The sequence below is a fragment of the Castanea sativa genome, chromosome 1 (assembly GCF_040712315.1).
Source record: "Castanea sativa cultivar Marrone di Chiusa Pesio chromosome 1, ASM4071231v1".
Classification (NCBI taxonomy): Eukaryota; Viridiplantae; Streptophyta; class Magnoliopsida; order Fagales; family Fagaceae; genus Castanea; species Castanea sativa.
Window position 1 is genome coordinate 82,274,226 of NC_134013.1, and position 16,510 is coordinate 82,290,735.

The 16,510-nt window shown below is 39.2% G+C and overlaps 3 protein-coding genes across 3 annotated transcripts; 2 read left to right on the plus strand and 1 right to left on the minus strand.

The window, feature by feature from the left end:
* Nucleotides 1-1,581: 1,581 nt before the first annotated feature.
* Nucleotides 1,582-2,610, minus strand: LOC142635509 (uncharacterized). Its single transcript, XM_075809655.1, has 2 exons — nt 2,110-2,610; nt 1,582-2,016 (listed from the first exon to the last, which is right to left on the minus strand). The coding sequence occupies exons 1-2, from the start codon at nt 2,608-2,610 to the stop codon at nt 1,582-1,584; spliced, it is 936 nt and encodes a 311-aa protein (XP_075665770.1).
* Nucleotides 2,611-7,341: 4,731 nt separating this feature from the next.
* LOC142641588 (heat shock 70 kDa protein) lies at nt 7,342-9,835 on the plus strand. Its single transcript, XM_075816039.1, has one exon. The coding sequence runs from the start codon at nt 7,657-7,659 to the stop codon at nt 9,631-9,633; it is 1,977 nt and encodes a 658-aa protein (XP_075672154.1). The 5' UTR covers nt 7,342-7,656; the 3' UTR covers nt 9,634-9,835.
* A 767-nt stretch (nt 9,836-10,602) lies between these two features.
* Nucleotides 10,603-16,183, plus strand: LOC142620980 (translation initiation factor IF3-2, chloroplastic). The gene is made up of 9 exons (XM_075794302.1): nt 10,603-10,917; nt 10,995-11,034; nt 11,209-11,268; nt 11,980-12,032; nt 12,920-12,975; nt 13,075-13,108; nt 13,964-14,036; nt 14,125-14,217; nt 15,799-16,183. The coding sequence occupies exons 1-9, from the start codon at nt 10,643-10,645 to the stop codon at nt 15,946-15,948; spliced, it is 834 nt and encodes a 277-aa protein (XP_075650417.1). The 5' UTR covers nt 10,603-10,642; the 3' UTR covers nt 15,949-16,183.
* The last annotated feature ends 327 nt before the right edge of the window (nt 16,184-16,510 follow it).

The following is a 16,510-nucleotide window of genomic DNA, read 5'->3' on the forward strand; positions in this document are numbered from 1 at the left end:
TGAAAATTGATATCTTATCATTTGTTAAACAGAACCTTAGTTATGCCGGGTCCTCGGACCTCCTACTTTCGGAAAATTAACATTTGAAATTACTATTCTTAAGAGTTAAACAGAAACTTGGTTAAGTGTAGTCCTCGGACCACAAACCTTGTGGAAATTGATATCTTATCATTTGTTAAACAGAACCTTAGTTATGCCGGGTCCTCGGACCTCCTACTTTGGGAAAATTAACATTTGAAGTTACTATTCTTAAGAGTCAAACAGAAACTTGGTTAAGTGTAGTCCTCAGACCACAAACCTTGTGGAAATTGATATCTTATCATTTGTTAAACAGAACCTTAGTTATGCCGGGTCATCGGACCTCCTACTTTGAAAAAATTAACATTTGAAGTTACTATTCTTAAGAGTCAAACAGAAACTTGGTTAAGTGTAGTTCTCGGACCACAAACCTTGTGGAAATTGATATCTTATCATTTGTTAAATAGAACCTTAGTTATGCCGGGTCCTCGGACCTCCTACTTTGGGAAAATTAACATCTGAAGTTACTATTCTTAAGAGTCAAACAGAAACTTGGTTAAGTGTAGTCCTCAGACCACAAACTTTGTGAAAATTGATATCTTATCATTTGTTAAACAGAACCTTAGTTATGCCGGGTCCTCGGACCTCCTACTTTGGGAAAATTAACAGTTAAAGTTACTATTCTTAATATCTTGTCACTGTTCTTATTCCCATTACACGTTTTGTGGAAATCAGTATCTTATCATTCGTTAATTCGGATATTCAGTTCTATGTCTTTAGGTGTTAAGCAAATTTTTGTAAGGAATGGTCCTCGGACCTTACATCCTACTAAAAGCAATACCACAGATTACGAGGCATTGTTTAAACTAAGGCATTGTTTAACTAAGGCATTGTTTGATATCCAAACTAAGTTACTCTCTGTCAGGTTCTTAAGTATTCTACTTTGCAAAGCAAATATGCGCATGACTATGTGGAGGTTATAATTGTGTAATCCCTGGAGTTAGATTTGTTTGTTCTGACCTTCCTTTAACTATGTATTCATGAGAAGTTTTACGACAAGTCCAAAAATAATAAAGTAAAACAAATATAACATGAAAGAAAGTTGTACAAAAATTGTCTTTCATTAATAATTCTGGCACACATTACATGCTAAGTTCTGATTACAAAGAAAGAGAAGTCCTAGGCTGGTCCCTAAACTCTTGGAGGGGGGTTTTGCTGAGAAGTGCTGGTTGCCTCGGTGTTTCTTAGCTCCAACTCAAAGGAAGACAGAACTTGCTTCCCTTTGTCTGTTGCATTTGTTGGAGGGACATTGGGCTCCACAGTCTGGCTCAAGCCTTTCTCGGCATCCCCACCCCCTTCCATCTCTTTGTTGGAACCTGAAGGTTCTGTAGGATCTGGAACGAGCTTTGGGGCCATAGGAGGAAGAGCAGGAAGAGTTGCCTCAGGGGCAGGAGTAGTAGCAGGAGTCTCTTCTATCTCCTGTATGTCCAGGGGAAGCCAAACGTTCTCGGACTTCCTCGGCTCCGAGGCTGAAGGAACCCCTGCTACATTTAGAGCTTCCCCTCAGACTTGCTGACAGTATTCCCGGCACAAGGCCGCGAAAGCCTCTGTCAGCTGCTCCTCTGTTGCAGCTACCCCTTCCTCATAACTCGCCTGCTTGGCAGCCTCCAGAGAGCGTTTGAATGCGCCGGCTTCCTCCTTCATTCGCGCAAGCTCCTTCTCCAAATCCGAGTGCTCCCTTTGGGCTTGGGCCAGCTCGTCATCTTTTTCACGGAGAAGCTTGCGCTGCCCTTCTATTTGAGTCTTCATAGTCTTCAAGCTGGCCTCGGCACTGTCTCTTTCTCTTTTGAGATCAGCCACCTGAGAGACGAGTTTCTCATTTTCTGCGAGGGCTTGGCCTAGGGACTTCTCAGTCTCCATTCGAATGTCAAGCTCCAGTCTGGCCTTCTTCCGAGAGTCCTCTATAAACTTCTCGGTTACAAAGACTTCTTGAACGGCCTACATAAAGTGTTAGAGAATTAGATATAGCAGGACACTCATTAATAATCCAGTATTATGAAGAAGGGAATATTCATAAAAAATTAAACTTACCAGGGCTAATTCCCTTTTTAAAGACAGGAATAGTTGAGGTTGGCTCATTCTCTCCAAGGTTTCCATGTCCTTGGGCAGCAGAAGAGGGCGCTCCAACGCATCGGCCAGGTGGTGAGCGTGGCCTTGTTGGATTGCCCTGATACTGGACTGGCAGGAGATTGGTGCGCCATCCAGTCTTAAGTCAGGAGACCAGGTAGCCGGTGCTCGGCGCACTTCGACTACGTCTCTGATCTCCCCACTCTCGACTGAATGAGCCCGTCCTTTGCCCTTGTCCAGCTTCTGCTGCTGAGCTGGTTGTGGTTGTTGTCGTGGCTTCTTTTTTTCTTTGCCACCAGTCTCCTCGGCCTCCCCCTTTCTTTTCTTTTTGGGCTCCTCAGTTGGAAGTTTGGGCTCGACTGGAGGAGGGGGAGGCGGCAAAGATGGAAGAGCTTGGGACCCTCCCGCCCTCTTCTGAGCGACTTTCTCGCCTCTCTTGTTTAGAAGGCCTTGAAGCTTGTCCATGTCCTCCTTGGAGTCGTCTTCTGGGTGGGCAACAACTAACCCTGCAATTCCGGAGGCCTCGGTGGGCTCTTCTTCCTCGTCAGAGAGTATGACGAACTGGTTTCCTCGGGATCTGTCGACGTCCTCGAGCTGGAAGTTATCTATTTCGTCGTCTAAGGTGTGTGAAGAGGACACCTGCTCCTCCGGGACAACAGTTGCTTGGGAGTGTATTAAGAGGGGGATCGCCGCAATAGTACGGCTGTACAGAATGGTGTTGGGGTCGTCGGGAAGGTCGTGGTCGGCTAAGAAGTGCGGCCTGGCTACGTGAATCCTTCTTCGCCTCCGGTCACCCGCAATTATTGCGTTCTCGATCTCCTGGAAATCCGAGGAGATAGGTTTATACCCTAGAATCAAATGAGCCGCCCTAAGTTGTAAGTCTTTGCTGACGAACACTTCGGAGCGTAGCACTCGATTCAAATCCGCAACGTTGCAGTGGCTTAAGCGGGGGCGCACGTGTTGCTTATCTGCAAAGAAAGACATCCAAATAAACAAACATGGTCAGATTCGTAGAACATGTAATAAATCAAAGTTAGACGCTCAAGTAAATGCAAATGCACATTCCTAAATGATAGAGGGAGTTATAGGGTGGGAAGTTAAATCCTAAGGTGTCGCACCTGGATCTCCCCACTCAACTGGGCAGTGGGGGCCGTCGTGCCAGTTGCTAGAGACGATGAGGTAGTCATCCTTCATGCCTTTATTAGACTTGGGCAAACAGGAGATTAACCTAACTACGCTGGAACGAGATTTGATGTAATAACCTACATTGGTAAGTTTATGGCACTCGTACATGAAAACAACATCTTGCCAAGTAAGGTTGAGACCCATCTGCTTGTTTAGAGCGTCGACGCTACCCAAAACTCTAAAAACGTTGGGAGCGCATTGATCGGGACACAACCGGTGGTTGCGGAGGTACTCCCTGGTTACGGGTTTCATTGGGAGGGTCATCCCACCTTCTACGAAGGCGACCATTGGGATGATGACCTTTCCGGTTTTCCTAGAACCAGCCACGGCTTCCGCTGGGCAGTATTTTAAACCTACGTCGCTGAGAATGCGATACTTGGCCCTAAAACCTTCCATCCCAGCAGTGGCATCTACTAGACACTTAAACTTTCCCATCAGAAAGAAACGAAAGACTAAGTTCTAAGAGGGGGAACAGTTAGAAGGGGAGCCGAGGACAGGATCCGAGGAGAATGGGTTAAGAAAAAGAAGTAATCACTTACAAATTTGAAGTTGTGCGAATTTCCACGGATTTGTGTAGACAAAAGGTGATTACTGATGTTTTGATGGGATTAGCCTCTGAAGAAATAAATGAAGGCGCAGGTTACCGAAGCGTCATGACGTGCGGGAAGCGGTCTCGAAATTGCATTTGTCCCGCCCAAATTTTCATGGAGTAACAAGGACCGTTGGATGCTCATCTCACCGTTGAACGTGGGGGACAAGGTGTAACTTACGGTAATAAATGCGCGTGTTTTTGAAAATAAAACCGCCAAGTGGCATCCTCTGGAACGCGAAACGGTCTTCACATGCGCGGTTATTTACAAAACGTGTGGGGAAAGTTCTCGTTGGATCAAAACCCTATTTTTCTCCTCGGATGGTGAAAAATAGAGTTTTGAGGGGCTATTGTGGGGAGTAAAAAGACCCAAGTGGGCATATGGGCCTTTGGGCTGTAGCAAGGAGGGCCGACCTGCTCTTAAGCTAAGAATCTGTTAGTACTGCGAATCGGTCCACACGCCGAGGGTCCGAGGACACATCCGAGGGTAAGTTTCTCCTCGGATAGACCCAGGAGAACTCGAAGCTTCACTATGAAGGTCAAGGCAATATTCCGGAAAGACTGTTGGTTGAAGGGGGGAAACCCTGAACCTTCGAGGTAGAAAAATACCAAAAGAAAAGGCTGCCACCTCCACATTAAAGACTCTGCACCTACCTCCCTGGCCGCATTAATGGGGAAGTGACCCCTAAACAGTAGAACTGAAACTTCTGGTCACTATTCAAAGGCACTAAGAAAAGAAATATCTAGGGGGAGGGGGTTGGAGCAACACGTGGATAAAGCATCAGGAAAGAAGTATTTAAGGGGGATGAACGCCAAAGAAAGGGGGAGGGGGGTCCAAGAAACAAAAGAAAGAAAAGAAGAATTGTAACCTTTAAGAAAGAAAGAGAAATAATACAGAAGTAGTCCTCGGCTCACATCCGAGGAGGTCTATTTGCAATTATCGTTTATTATTTACAAGTGTTTGTAACTTTTAGCCTGTTATCAAGTTCTCAGTACTTCTAATCTAGATTTCAAGCCCACACTCTACAAATTTCATTGTTTAAGGGTCATTGGGCCTGAGCCCGTGATTGTTTTTGAGTCCAGGTGCAATTGTGCACTTACAGATACTTTCGAAGTACATAAAAGTCTAATCCAAGAAAAAGAGAATTTAATGGGGAATCCTATGACATTATATATTGACCGTATCCCTAAAACATTTGTAGTAGAAGTCATTGATTACTTGATGTGGTATTTTTAACTTTTAGAAAAAGTCTAGATTAAAGAGGGGAATCCTGTGATTTTATTTACCTTAGTCCTAAAACATTTGTAGGAAAAGTCACTGGTTACTAGATGAAGTATTTTTGACCTTCAGAAAAGTTTAGATCAAAGAGAGGTATCCTGTTTATATATAGTATTAATTTGTATTTGACGTTGTTAACCATATTTTTAAGTGTACTTATTGTGTGACGTTATTGACCATACTCAAGAAAGAGAATTTTATGGGAAATCCTGTGACGTCATTGACCATATTCTTAAAACATATATATAGGAGACGTCATTGGATACTGGATAAGGTATTTTTGACCTTTAGAATAGTCCAAATCAAAGAGAGGAATCTTGTTATATATCGTATAGATAGATTAAACTTATAGTTTAGGAGGTTACAGATCAAACCTTATAATTTTGTTGTTCCTAACAAAAAAAATAAAAAAAATAAAGAGTAATACTACATGCATAAATTATTTTACAATATTTTTACAAATTATTGTTGTGGCCAACTTCTTATTGGTTTCCATTTAGATTCACCACCAATATCACTTTTACATTTACCAATAACCACTTGTCATATTAGCAGTTTGTAAATTTTTTTGTAAAAAAGTTTGTATCTCTAGCATTTTCCAAAATATAAAAAATAGAAGACTTAAAATTTTGTAAGTTATGCATTAATTTATAATTTTATAAGTTACACATTAGCCTATAAACTTTTAAATCCAGTTCAACTCAAATCTTGATCCTAATAGAGAAGACAAGATTTGAATTGAATTGGATTTAAAATGACATGATTTAATTTGTAACTTATATCCGGGCAATTTTTTTGGCTCATTTTTTTTGCATTCACTTTCATATTTTAAAATGTGAACATTTTTCCATCAATTGTGATTAATAATGTAAAATATTAATCCTTCTAAAAAAAAATATTAATGTAAAATAGTGAATACAAACAAGTGCAGGAAAATTTTCCCAATTTATTTTGTCATGTCATGTGAGAGAAGTAGAGAAAATTTAGGATTTTATCTTTTATCACGACGGTAATGTGATAGATTACGAGTGGTAGAGGAAAAAAAGTGATAAATTATTAGTGATAAAGAAAAAATGTTGGATTTATATAAAAGTGACAAATAATCTTTCACAATCTGTAATAAAAAAAAGTTATGGTTCTAGAACTAGGAGTGTGCAACCAACTCACCAATCCGCCAAAACCGACCCGAACCAACCCAACCCGTCAGATTGGGTTTGGGTCATAACAATTACAACCCGCCTAACCTTACCCGATCCACATATATATTTAAATTTTAAATTGTATATATTTAATATAAATTTACAAATATATTTTATAATTAATAATTTTATATTTAATTTTTCCGCCTATTTGGCTCTTCCTACTCCTACTCTCCTACTTCACTCCTATTTATTTATAACTGAGTTAGGATAATAGTTCATGTATATTTTGTTTATAAACTCAGTTGTATATATTTTGTTTATAACTAAATTGAAATATTAGTTTGTGTAAATTTTATTTATTAACTTAAGTGACAGGTGAGTTATATATTTTTTTCTAATCAATTTAATAATAATAGCAATTAAAAAAAAGTCCAACCTATAGGTTCTACTTGAAATCCGATCCATATGGGTTGGGCTGAACCCTGTGATAGGTTGGGTTGAGTTGGATTTTTTATAACCCACTATAGTGAGTTAAACCAAAAAATCTCTTCAACTCGACGCTACCCAACCTATGAACACTCCTATCTAGAACATGTTGAGAGAAAGGGGGTATGAAGGGAACTACCATGAACGTGAGAGATGGTAAGAAAGTATGAACTCGAGAGAGGTATGAACGTGTAAGCCAAAGAAGAACCACGTGTAATCGAACCGCTCACCAGTCTCCCACCTCTTCACTCACACGACTCACTATTCTCTCCCCACGTCTAAATCCCAATTCCTTCCAAAATTCTTTAAACTACCGCCACGAAACTAACCTCATATTCCCAAAATGCCCTCCACTACCCCACCCAACCGACCCTGAACTCACCCCTACCAAAACTCGATGGCACACAAGTAAAATTCCATCAAATTCGGCCCCACTTTTATAAATTAACCTTCCCCCTCGCTTCTGGAATTTTCAAAATCCAAAATTCTCCAGAACACTCCACACTCCACTCTCACATTCCTCTATTTCTCTCTCATCTTTTCCTTCTAGTTTTCACTCGAACTCTCTCAATTTACTTCAAATTCTCACCTTTTCATTCTAGTTTTCACTCGAGCTCTCTCACATTTTCCTTTTAGTTTCCACTTCCCACTCGAACTTTCTCTCAAACTCTCTATAAATTCATTCTCACCTCCTGCTCCAAACCCATCACAGAGTCTCATACATAAAGCAAACTAACCAATTCACAAACACTCTTACCAAACCAAAAAAAAGCCAAAGAACCCAACTTTTTTTTCTTTCTTTCTCTGTATCTGAATTCTGAGTCTTTAACATGGCAGAAACTAGCGGCAAAGCTATTGGGATCGACTTGGGCACGACCTACAGCTGCGTAGGCGTGTGGCAAAACGACCGCGTTGAGATCATCGCAAACGACCAAGGCAACCGAACCACCCCATCCTATGTGGCCTTCACTGACACAGAGAGGCTCATAGGCGATGCGGCCAAGAACCAAGTCGCTATGAACCCACAAAACACTGTGTTCGACGCGAAGCGCCTCATTGGTCGTCGATTCTCTGACCCTACGGTTCAGAGCGACATGAAGCTTTGGCCTTTTAAGGTTATTCCTGGTCCCGGCGACAAGCCAATGATTGTTGTTAGGTACAAAGGCGAAGAGAAACAATTCGCGGCTGAAGAAATATCGTCAATGGTGTTGACGAAGATGAGGGAGATCGCTGAGGCTTTTCTGGGTCAGCCCATTAAGAATGCTGTGATTACTGTTCCGGCTTATTTCAATGACTCGCAGAGACAGGCTACTAAGGATGCTGGAGCTATTGCGGCTCTCAATGTTATGAGAATTATCAATGAGCCCACTGCGGCTGCTATTGCTTATGGGCTCGACAAGAAGGCCTCGAGGAAAGGTGAGCAGAATGTGCTGATTTTCGATCTTGGTGGTGGTACTTTCGATGTGTCTTTGTTGACAATCGAGGAGGGTATTTTCGAAGTTAAGGCCACCGCGGGTGATACTCATCTTGGTGGTGAAGATTTTGATAATCGATTGGTGAATCACTTTGTGGCTGAGTTTAAGAGGAAGCATAAGAAGGATATTGGTGGCAATGCAAGGGCTTTGAGAAGGTTGAGGACTGCGTGTGAGAGAGCGAAGAGGACTCTGTCTTCAACTACTCAGACAACAATCGAGATTGATTCCTTGTATGAAGGAATTGATTTTTATGCGACGCTTACGAGGGCGAGGTTCGAGGAATTGAACATGGATTTGTTCAGGAAGTGCATGGAGCCAGTGGAGAAGTGCTTGCGTGATGCGAAGATTGACAAAAGTCAGGTTGATGAAGTGGTTTTAGTAGGTGGGTCAACGAGGATTCCAAAAGTTCAGTCTCTTTTGCAAGACTTTTTCAATGGGAAAGAGCTTTGCAAGAGTATTAACCCTGATGAAGCTGTGGCTTACGGTGCTGCGGTTCAAGCTGCGATTTTGAGTGGCGAAGGGAACCAGAAAGTGCAAGACTTGTTGTTGCTCGATGTCACGCCTCTTAGTCTTGGGCTCGAGACTGCTGGGGGTGTTATGACTGTTCTAATTCCGAGAAACACTACGATTCCAACGAAGAAAGAGCAAATTTTCTCGACCTATTCGGACAATCAACCTGGGGTTTTGATCCAAGTTTATGAAGGAGAAAGAGCTCGAACCAAGGACAACAATCTTCTCGGGAAATTCGAGCTTACTGGTATTCCTCCAGCGCCAAGAGGGGTTCCTCAAATCAACGTTTGTTTCGACATAGACGCGAATGGGATTTTGAATGTGTCAGCAGAGGATAAAACAGCTGGGGTGAAGAACAAGATTACCATTACTAACGACAAGGGAAGGTTGAGCAAGGAAGAGATTGAGAAAATGGTGAAAGAAGCAGAGAAGTACAAGTCAGAGGATGAGGAAGTGAAGAAGAAAGTGGAGGCAAAGAATGCTCTGGAGAACTATGCATATAACATGAGGAATACTGTGAGGGATGAGAAGGTTGCGGGGAAATTGGACCCAGCTGACAAGGAGAAGATTGAGAAGGCAGTGAGTGATGCTATAGATTGGTTGGAGAAAAACCAGTTGGCTGAGATTGATGAGCTTGAGGACAAGACGAAGGAGTTGGAGGGACTGTGTGGCCCTATTATTGCTAAGATGTATCAAGGTGGTGGGGCTGGAGATATGCCTATGGGGGGTGACATGCCTGGTGGTGCTGGTGGCTATGGTGGTGGGTCCACAAGGTCCACCGGAAATTCTGGACCTGGGCCTAAGATTGAAGAGGTTGATTGAGGAGGTTACTGAAGTTAGGAGTATTGGTTTACTTTGTATTGGTCACTTTTGTTTGGGTGAAGTGTGAGGCTTTTGAAGTTATGATTAGTTAATATGTTTTTCCTACTTTTTGTTTATTAATATGAATATGTAAAGCATGTAACTAGAGGTTTTCATGTTATAAATAAAAATAATTTTCAGTTTTCAGTTGTGGTATCAGAAATTTGTGACGAATGATTTATAAATTTTCCCTGTGAATCCTTTCCATTCTTATGTGATTATCTTCTGACTTGAGTTCCTAAATAAAATCGCTGGAGTTTCATCTTGAGGGCCACCAATAGCAGTATGGCCCCATAAAATGTGTGTTACACATCTAAGGGCTCATCATTATATAACTAATAGTCTAATACTCCAATAGCAGTTTGGCACCAAAAAAGTTACTCACTGTTGTGAGCTACAGTGTGTTATCTAACTAACTACCCTATCCAACCTCAAAACAAAGACACTAAACACTGACTGTTAGCATTCCTGATCCTAACCTATATATATATATATATATATAATTTTTTTTTTCTTTTTCACCAAGAAATAAAAAGGTCAAACACACACTTGATAGGATTTGATGTCTCAAATCTTTTGGATAACCTCGGTTAGAATTTTAAGTTCTTTGATTGGATATCAATGACATGACTTTCATGCTTTGAGGTGACATGATAATAACATGGGAACATCTTTAATTGCTTCACGCAAACAATTGAAAGATGGTGCTTTCTTTAGAAAACTAGCAAATGTTGGTACATTTGGTTAAAATTCTACTCAACTACTCCGATTTTTTACTGTTTTAGCTAAGCTTTCGATTAAATTTTCATCCAAAGGTTCAGCCAGCCCAAAAGCCCATTCTAGCCTGTAAACAACCAATAGGGCCCAATTAGGCCCGGCCCATAAGAGCCCATATATGGCCCACCACCCACAAAAAAGATTGTGGATAAGAAATAAGAACAACTCCATTTTGAATTCAGTACCACTCGCAATGGCTGGGATCACCAGCAGTAGCAGCAGCAGCTTCTGCTTTAAACCTTTCCTAACCAAAACGACACCGTTTTCCACACTCGAATCCAAGCTCTTCCGGCTCCGCTTTTCAAACCCTAATTCCGTAAACTCGAACGCAGTCTCTCTCTCCTCGAGTGTCGCCGCGATCACCGCCCGATACGGCGGCGGGTCCCGCCCCTCCGGTCCCGGAGGTTCGAGGCGGTTTCAGAAGAGCGACTCCGATGACGAACAAGCCCTAGACATCTCCTCCATTAGGTAACTGCTAATTCTCACATTTACATTCGTATTGATATTTGTGAAAGTTTAATTGAAGTGCTTGGTTTTGACAATAGGTCAGCTACGGTGAGGTTAATTGATGCGAAGCAGAATATGGTGAGTAGCTTTTTGTCGTTTTTTGTGTGTATATGTTAGTGTTCGTGTTTGGTGGCTGAGAAAATGGTGGGAAAGAAAATTTGATCTTTTATGAGTTGTTAAGTGCAATGTAATGATATACTGCTTGGTTGAGCTGTAGTTGGGAGATTGAGTTTGTTGTATTTGTATTTGTAGGTAGGAGTGGTTTCCACAAATGAGGCTATTCAAATGGCTGAGAGTGCTGAGCTTGATCTGGTATGCACTTTTTTTAGTCACATTTTTTGTTTTTGGAAGTAGTAATTTACTAATTTTACTAGCTCACAACTATGCTGAAGAATTTATGGGGAATGCTCAATTACAAATTCAAATAGACCTGGTGGAATTAATGCCCAAATTTGAATTTTAGGCCAAAGTACAATGTTGTTGGTCCTGTCTCCTAATATTTAGTCCATGCACGATTTTAGTCTCTGGAGTTTAAAGTGATCGCTTTTAGTTACTAAAAAAATTGAAAGTGATCTCATTTAGTTTCTAACAGTCTTAAAGTGATAGATTTTAGTATCTACGCTTTTAGTCCGTAATGTGTCTAATAAATTGATACTGTGTGTCATTTCTTAATTTGTCCATGTCATATCCTAAATTTTATTTTGTAAAATATTTAAAATTTAAAAGAAGTGGTAAAAATGTAGTGAATTTTACCAACTTTGTGGAATAGAAACTTTTAAGTTGGTCTAGGAATTATGAAGTATGTATTCATATGAAGTATATAATTTTCTGAAGCAACCCATGCTTCTGCTGATGTGTGATCAATATACTGAACATGGCAGTTGAGGAATATGGTTTCAAGTTATATTCAATGTGTTGCTATCTCTATAAATGAATAAAGGTTTTCTTTTTGAGCCTCTTGATGACACTTGGATAATTCTATTAATTTATTCATAAACTTGTTCCTACTCACTTATTTTGCAGGTTATATTATCCCCAGATGCAGATCCTCCTGTTGTCAAAATAATGGATTACAAGTATGATATTTTTCCCCCATAAGAAGAATTGCATTTTGATCTTTTACCTCATTAATTTTTTACTATTAGTAAGTAAAAACTTAATTATGCTGTTATTTATCTTTTACAAAGAATTTTCAGGCTATGATTGTATTAAATTGGAACAATGAAAATTAAGTGGCTGTAAGTTACGCGTGTTTATGATTGGCATGTCTATGGTTCAAAAAGTAATTGGCCAGTATGTACAGCGTCAACCAGTAAACGGAAAATTGGAAGCTTGCTATCTATGTGATGGGTCCCTCAAAAAACCCAAGGGAGCCTCCATTAGTGTAGATATTGAAACATTTCCCTCAGTTGTGCTCTTATCTGTTGAAACATAATATTCCAAAGGACATATAAGCTATGTTGCCTATGGGTGACCCAAAATAAGCACTTCCCTATGTTGTCTCTTAATATTATTTAGGTTGTTGAGTTTAGAATGCAAATACATTCACATATGAAAGGCTTATATGTTTGTTTAGTTTGTGGGACATTTTGTCTTCTCTATCAAGCATAATCAATGCTCTTTTTGCCCTTTCCCCTTTAAAATATAACTCTTTTAGGTGGTGTCTCTGGCTCTGCCCCATTCTTATGGGGCAGGAAATGCCATTTGAGATTTGGGAATTGCAAGGCAAAAAAAAAAAATCAATACAAGAATGGTACAAAGTTAAAAATGGAAGAGTATTGTCACTGTGCTTGATGGCATGTCTTGGTTATCACCCATGAAAAAAATGACTGTTCAAATCAATGTTCTATATGTTTCTTAATTCGACTTTTCCCTTTGTTTTTTATTTATTTTTAAAAAATGTTTGCCTTAAGTGTTATTTGACCTTAACGTCTCTTAATATGTATCTTCTCTCCCTTTTCAGTAAATATAGATATGAACAGCAAAAGAAGAAAAGAGAACAGCAGAAGAAAAGTGCTGGTGAATGTCTTCCCTAATTAGCGTTTGCTGATTTTCTCTGATTTTATGTTTCTCAGATTTCAGAAAAGTTATTGACCAACGTGTGCTCTTAAATGTTAGCCAATCGCATGGATTTGAAGGAGCTCAAAATGGGGTAACATACTTGGTCAAAATTCATTTACAATTCTTCAATTATATGGTTCTTTGATTTCTTTTGTGGTAGTTACTCACTAAGGTCTGACGTTACTCAATCATATTATTGATTTATATAGACCGTTCTGTTTCATGTAAAATTTTAAAAGCATATTTCAGCATGATTATCTGGTTCTTTAATTTTTATTGGAGAACAAAAATGTAATGTTTGAATAATGTCATGCAGCCTGGATTGGGCTTGATTATTTTTGGCAGTAGAAATATCTTTAATTTGAAGTGGTTAGGTAGCAACTTGCTCACAACACTTTCTATATTCCGCTATAACTTTGACTGAATTGGACATATCGCTTTGGGGTAGAGTTTTAGTTCCCTCCCTTATAACTTTGGGGTAGATTTTTGGTTCTCTCCCTTATAACTGTCCAATTGAAGGTGGACTTCTAATGTGCGGGACATTATAAGATTGGACCTTCTAATTGCGTATAGCCTTTTTTACGCTTTCTTAATTGCTTATTGCTTCTCTCTCTCTCTCTCTCTCTCTCTCCTGTGCGTGGACTGGCTTACAAAATGTTAAAGGCTTAAAATTGAAATTACAAGACATTGAACACTTGATTTGGAACCTTAATGTGTGGTTGGTTGGGTTTTGGCTATATGTTGTAGTGTTGACAATGTTAGTGATGAATTCATTGATGGAGGTATTGAGTTTGAGGGGTGTGTGCACTCTTTTGTACTTATATGTTTCAAATTCTATCATTTAATTCAAGGACTTGATCCAAAAGCTGAAGCTTTTGTGCTAGTAAGTATGTGTGTTGTAATTTTTTATTTTTGGGGTAAATGATCTTATTGATTCTCTTTGCAGTTACAATATTGATCAGCATGACTATTCTGTGCGTTTGAAAGCTGCTAGGAAGTTTTTGAACGATGGCGACAAGGTTGTTGAGATTTTCTTATGGTTACATCTTGTGGCTACTTAAATTAAGAGAGTTTATTGTGACCATTTTGAGATCTCAAATCATGCAGGTTAAGATTATAGTGAACCTCAAAGGTCGTGAAAATGATTTCAGGAATATCGCAATTGAGCTTATTAGACGTTTTCAGAATGATGTTGGGGAGGTACTCTTGATATGGGTCTATATTCTTCCCCCTCCCCCCCCTCCCTCCTTCGACACTCTTTTAAGTAGGCTTGTATTCTGCCATGAACAAGCATGTTGGGTACACCATGGTTGTTACCTGAGATCTAAGTCAAATGTTTACCATGTTTAGTTTGAAGATATTTAGTGTCAATCCCTGAAATATAGGCAAGAGGTCTACCCATTTTGGCTGCCTAATTCATGTGGAAACCAAGGCAAGGTTTCTTTTGACTACAGTGCCTTTTGGCTGTGAACTTCTAAATTGACTAAATTGCTGATAAAATTAAGTTCTCATCAATTAAAAGTTTTTGGTTTTGTAGACGGTGTGATGGAGTTCAACTCAAAAAACTTATCGTAAAAGAAGTTATTTAAAAAAAAAAAAAAAATCTGAAATAGAATCAATGATGTCAATTAATATTTAATACTTAACAGTTGGTGATCAGTCAGTTTTTTTGGTTTTGTTTTGTTTTGTTTTTCATTGCTTCATGCTGAAGCAATTTAGCCCTTTATGAAATATGGTTCTGCTCCTGATTCTTGAGTTATTGTAGATTGGCATTAGCTTAGATCATGAGAAAGACTTAGGCACAGTACTTAGGTACTGTTCTTTAGGTTCCTTTCTTAAGATTCTGCCATGTGGCTTTTTTCTCATTGATGGAAGTGTATTTTTTAAGTTAAGTAGCCACATGGCAGAATCTTAAAAGGGGAGCTTAAGGAACAATACTTAATGTACTGTGCATTTTGTCCTTAGATCATATATTGGAATGTTTGGGCATCCCATGGAAGTCAAATCATTCCATTAGTTCCCCCTCCCCTTTTGCTTAAAATTTAAGAATACCCATCTTTGTAATTGAACCATTGCAAAAGCTGATGTGGTGCGGTTGTCGCAAAACGTTTGAAGACTTTGTAATTATTCTTTTCAATGAAATCTTAAAATGTGATTTTTTAATAAAAATGCTTACCCACCAGGTATTATACAAATTTTAGTTGGAAGTGAACTCACTAAAGTGTTTGCAGGAAACCCTTGATGCACTTATTTTCAAATGTGTCAAACTGAATAGTCTTGTTCAGTTTCCAAAGAATGTTCAAATGGTGAAGTGATGGTTAATTAGGGTTTGCTTGGTCTGATTGGTTGGGCACTTTGTCTTGGGATATTCTCTGAAATTAAAATTTGACTATAGAAAGGTTCCAGCTAGCCTGTTTGTAAAATCCCTGTGACATTGTGCTGGAGACCTAGTATTAATGCTAGCTTACATTAGGGTTGGGGGAATTTATGGTTAGCAATAGGTTTTCACCTTTGGACCAATTAAAAATATATTCAACTAATTTTGCGAAAAGGAATGATTAAAGAATTCAATCAATGGCCTTGAGCAGTCTTATTTGGTTTGGACATTTGTGGTTCACTTCTCTTTTGTGATTCTCTTCTAGGTTCAGACATCTTTAATCCATTTTATTTATCTATTTTCCTGTTCACAGTCTATGTATTTAAATTTTTGTTATAGCTGTAAACTTGTAATTTCTTTATTCTGTGTCTTTAACCTTTCTTTAACCCCCTCTTGACATGCAGCTTGCAACTGAGGAGGCCAAAAACTTTCGTGACCGGAACATATTTATAATTTTGGTTCCAAATAAGGCTCTTCAACAAAAAGTTCAAGAACAACCACCAAAGAAAAAAGATAAGTCAGTTGTAAATGAAGTCTCAGCTAGTAGTGTCTGAGTGTGCTTGAAAATTTCATGTTGGTTTTGAAGTTAGAACAGTTACAGGGCGTCTTCATTTTTATTCTTCAGCTAGTTTTGGGAACTTGGAAGTCATGTATAGCATTTAGTGTAACATATGCATGAGAATATGTTTACTAGATTTTTAATGATATTAGAAGTTACCTTTTCGGTTATAATAAATGTAGAGTTTTGGAAGGGAACTAATTTTTAATGATACTTTTTAAGTTTTAATATTTGGATGTCTGGCTATGTGAGGTTAATGACTAATTTTGACTCAACGTTTTAATGGAGGCTAGTTATCAACCTGTTATTTTCATGTCTGTCCCAGCACTTTGTCTATTCACACGGACAACTAATCTAAAGTAGTCTTTTTTTGTGACGAGTCTTTCAAAGTCAAGAGTAGGCCAAGTACACAAGAAGTTGTACATCACCCACTGGATATGAACTGTAGAGAATGATCCAAGGGTCTAACCACAAATTAAGTATGAAAGTTAAGGCAGAATTTGGACACAAGTAAAATACCTGAAATTTTCCTATTATGGCACTCCTCTTGATTTTAA

Excerpts from the sequence above, each read along its gene's own strand:
- LOC142635509 (XM_075809655.1), bottom strand. The coding sequence starts at position 2,610 with ATGGACAAGCTTCAAGGCCTTCTAAACAAGAGAGGCGAGAAAGTCGCT. Across the intron at positions 2,017-2,109 it reads TAAAAAGGGAATTAGCCCTG|GCCGTTCAAGAAGTCTTTGT; the intron begins GTAAGTTTAATT and ends CACTTTATGTAG.
- LOC142620980 (XM_075794302.1), top strand. The coding sequence starts at position 10,643 with ATGGCTGGGATCACCAGCAGTAGCAGCAGCAGCTTCTGCTTTAAACCT. Across the intron at positions 10,918-10,994 it reads CTAGACATCTCCTCCATTAG|GTCAGCTACGGTGAGGTTAA; the intron begins GTAACTGCTAAT and ends TTTTGACAATAG. Across the intron at positions 11,035-11,208 it reads TTGATGCGAAGCAGAATATG|GTAGGAGTGGTTTCCACAAA; the intron begins GTGAGTAGCTTT and ends TTGTATTTGTAG.
- LOC142641588 (XM_075816039.1), top strand. The coding sequence starts at position 7,657 with ATGGCAGAAACTAGCGGCAAAGCTATTGGGATCGACTTGGGCACGACC.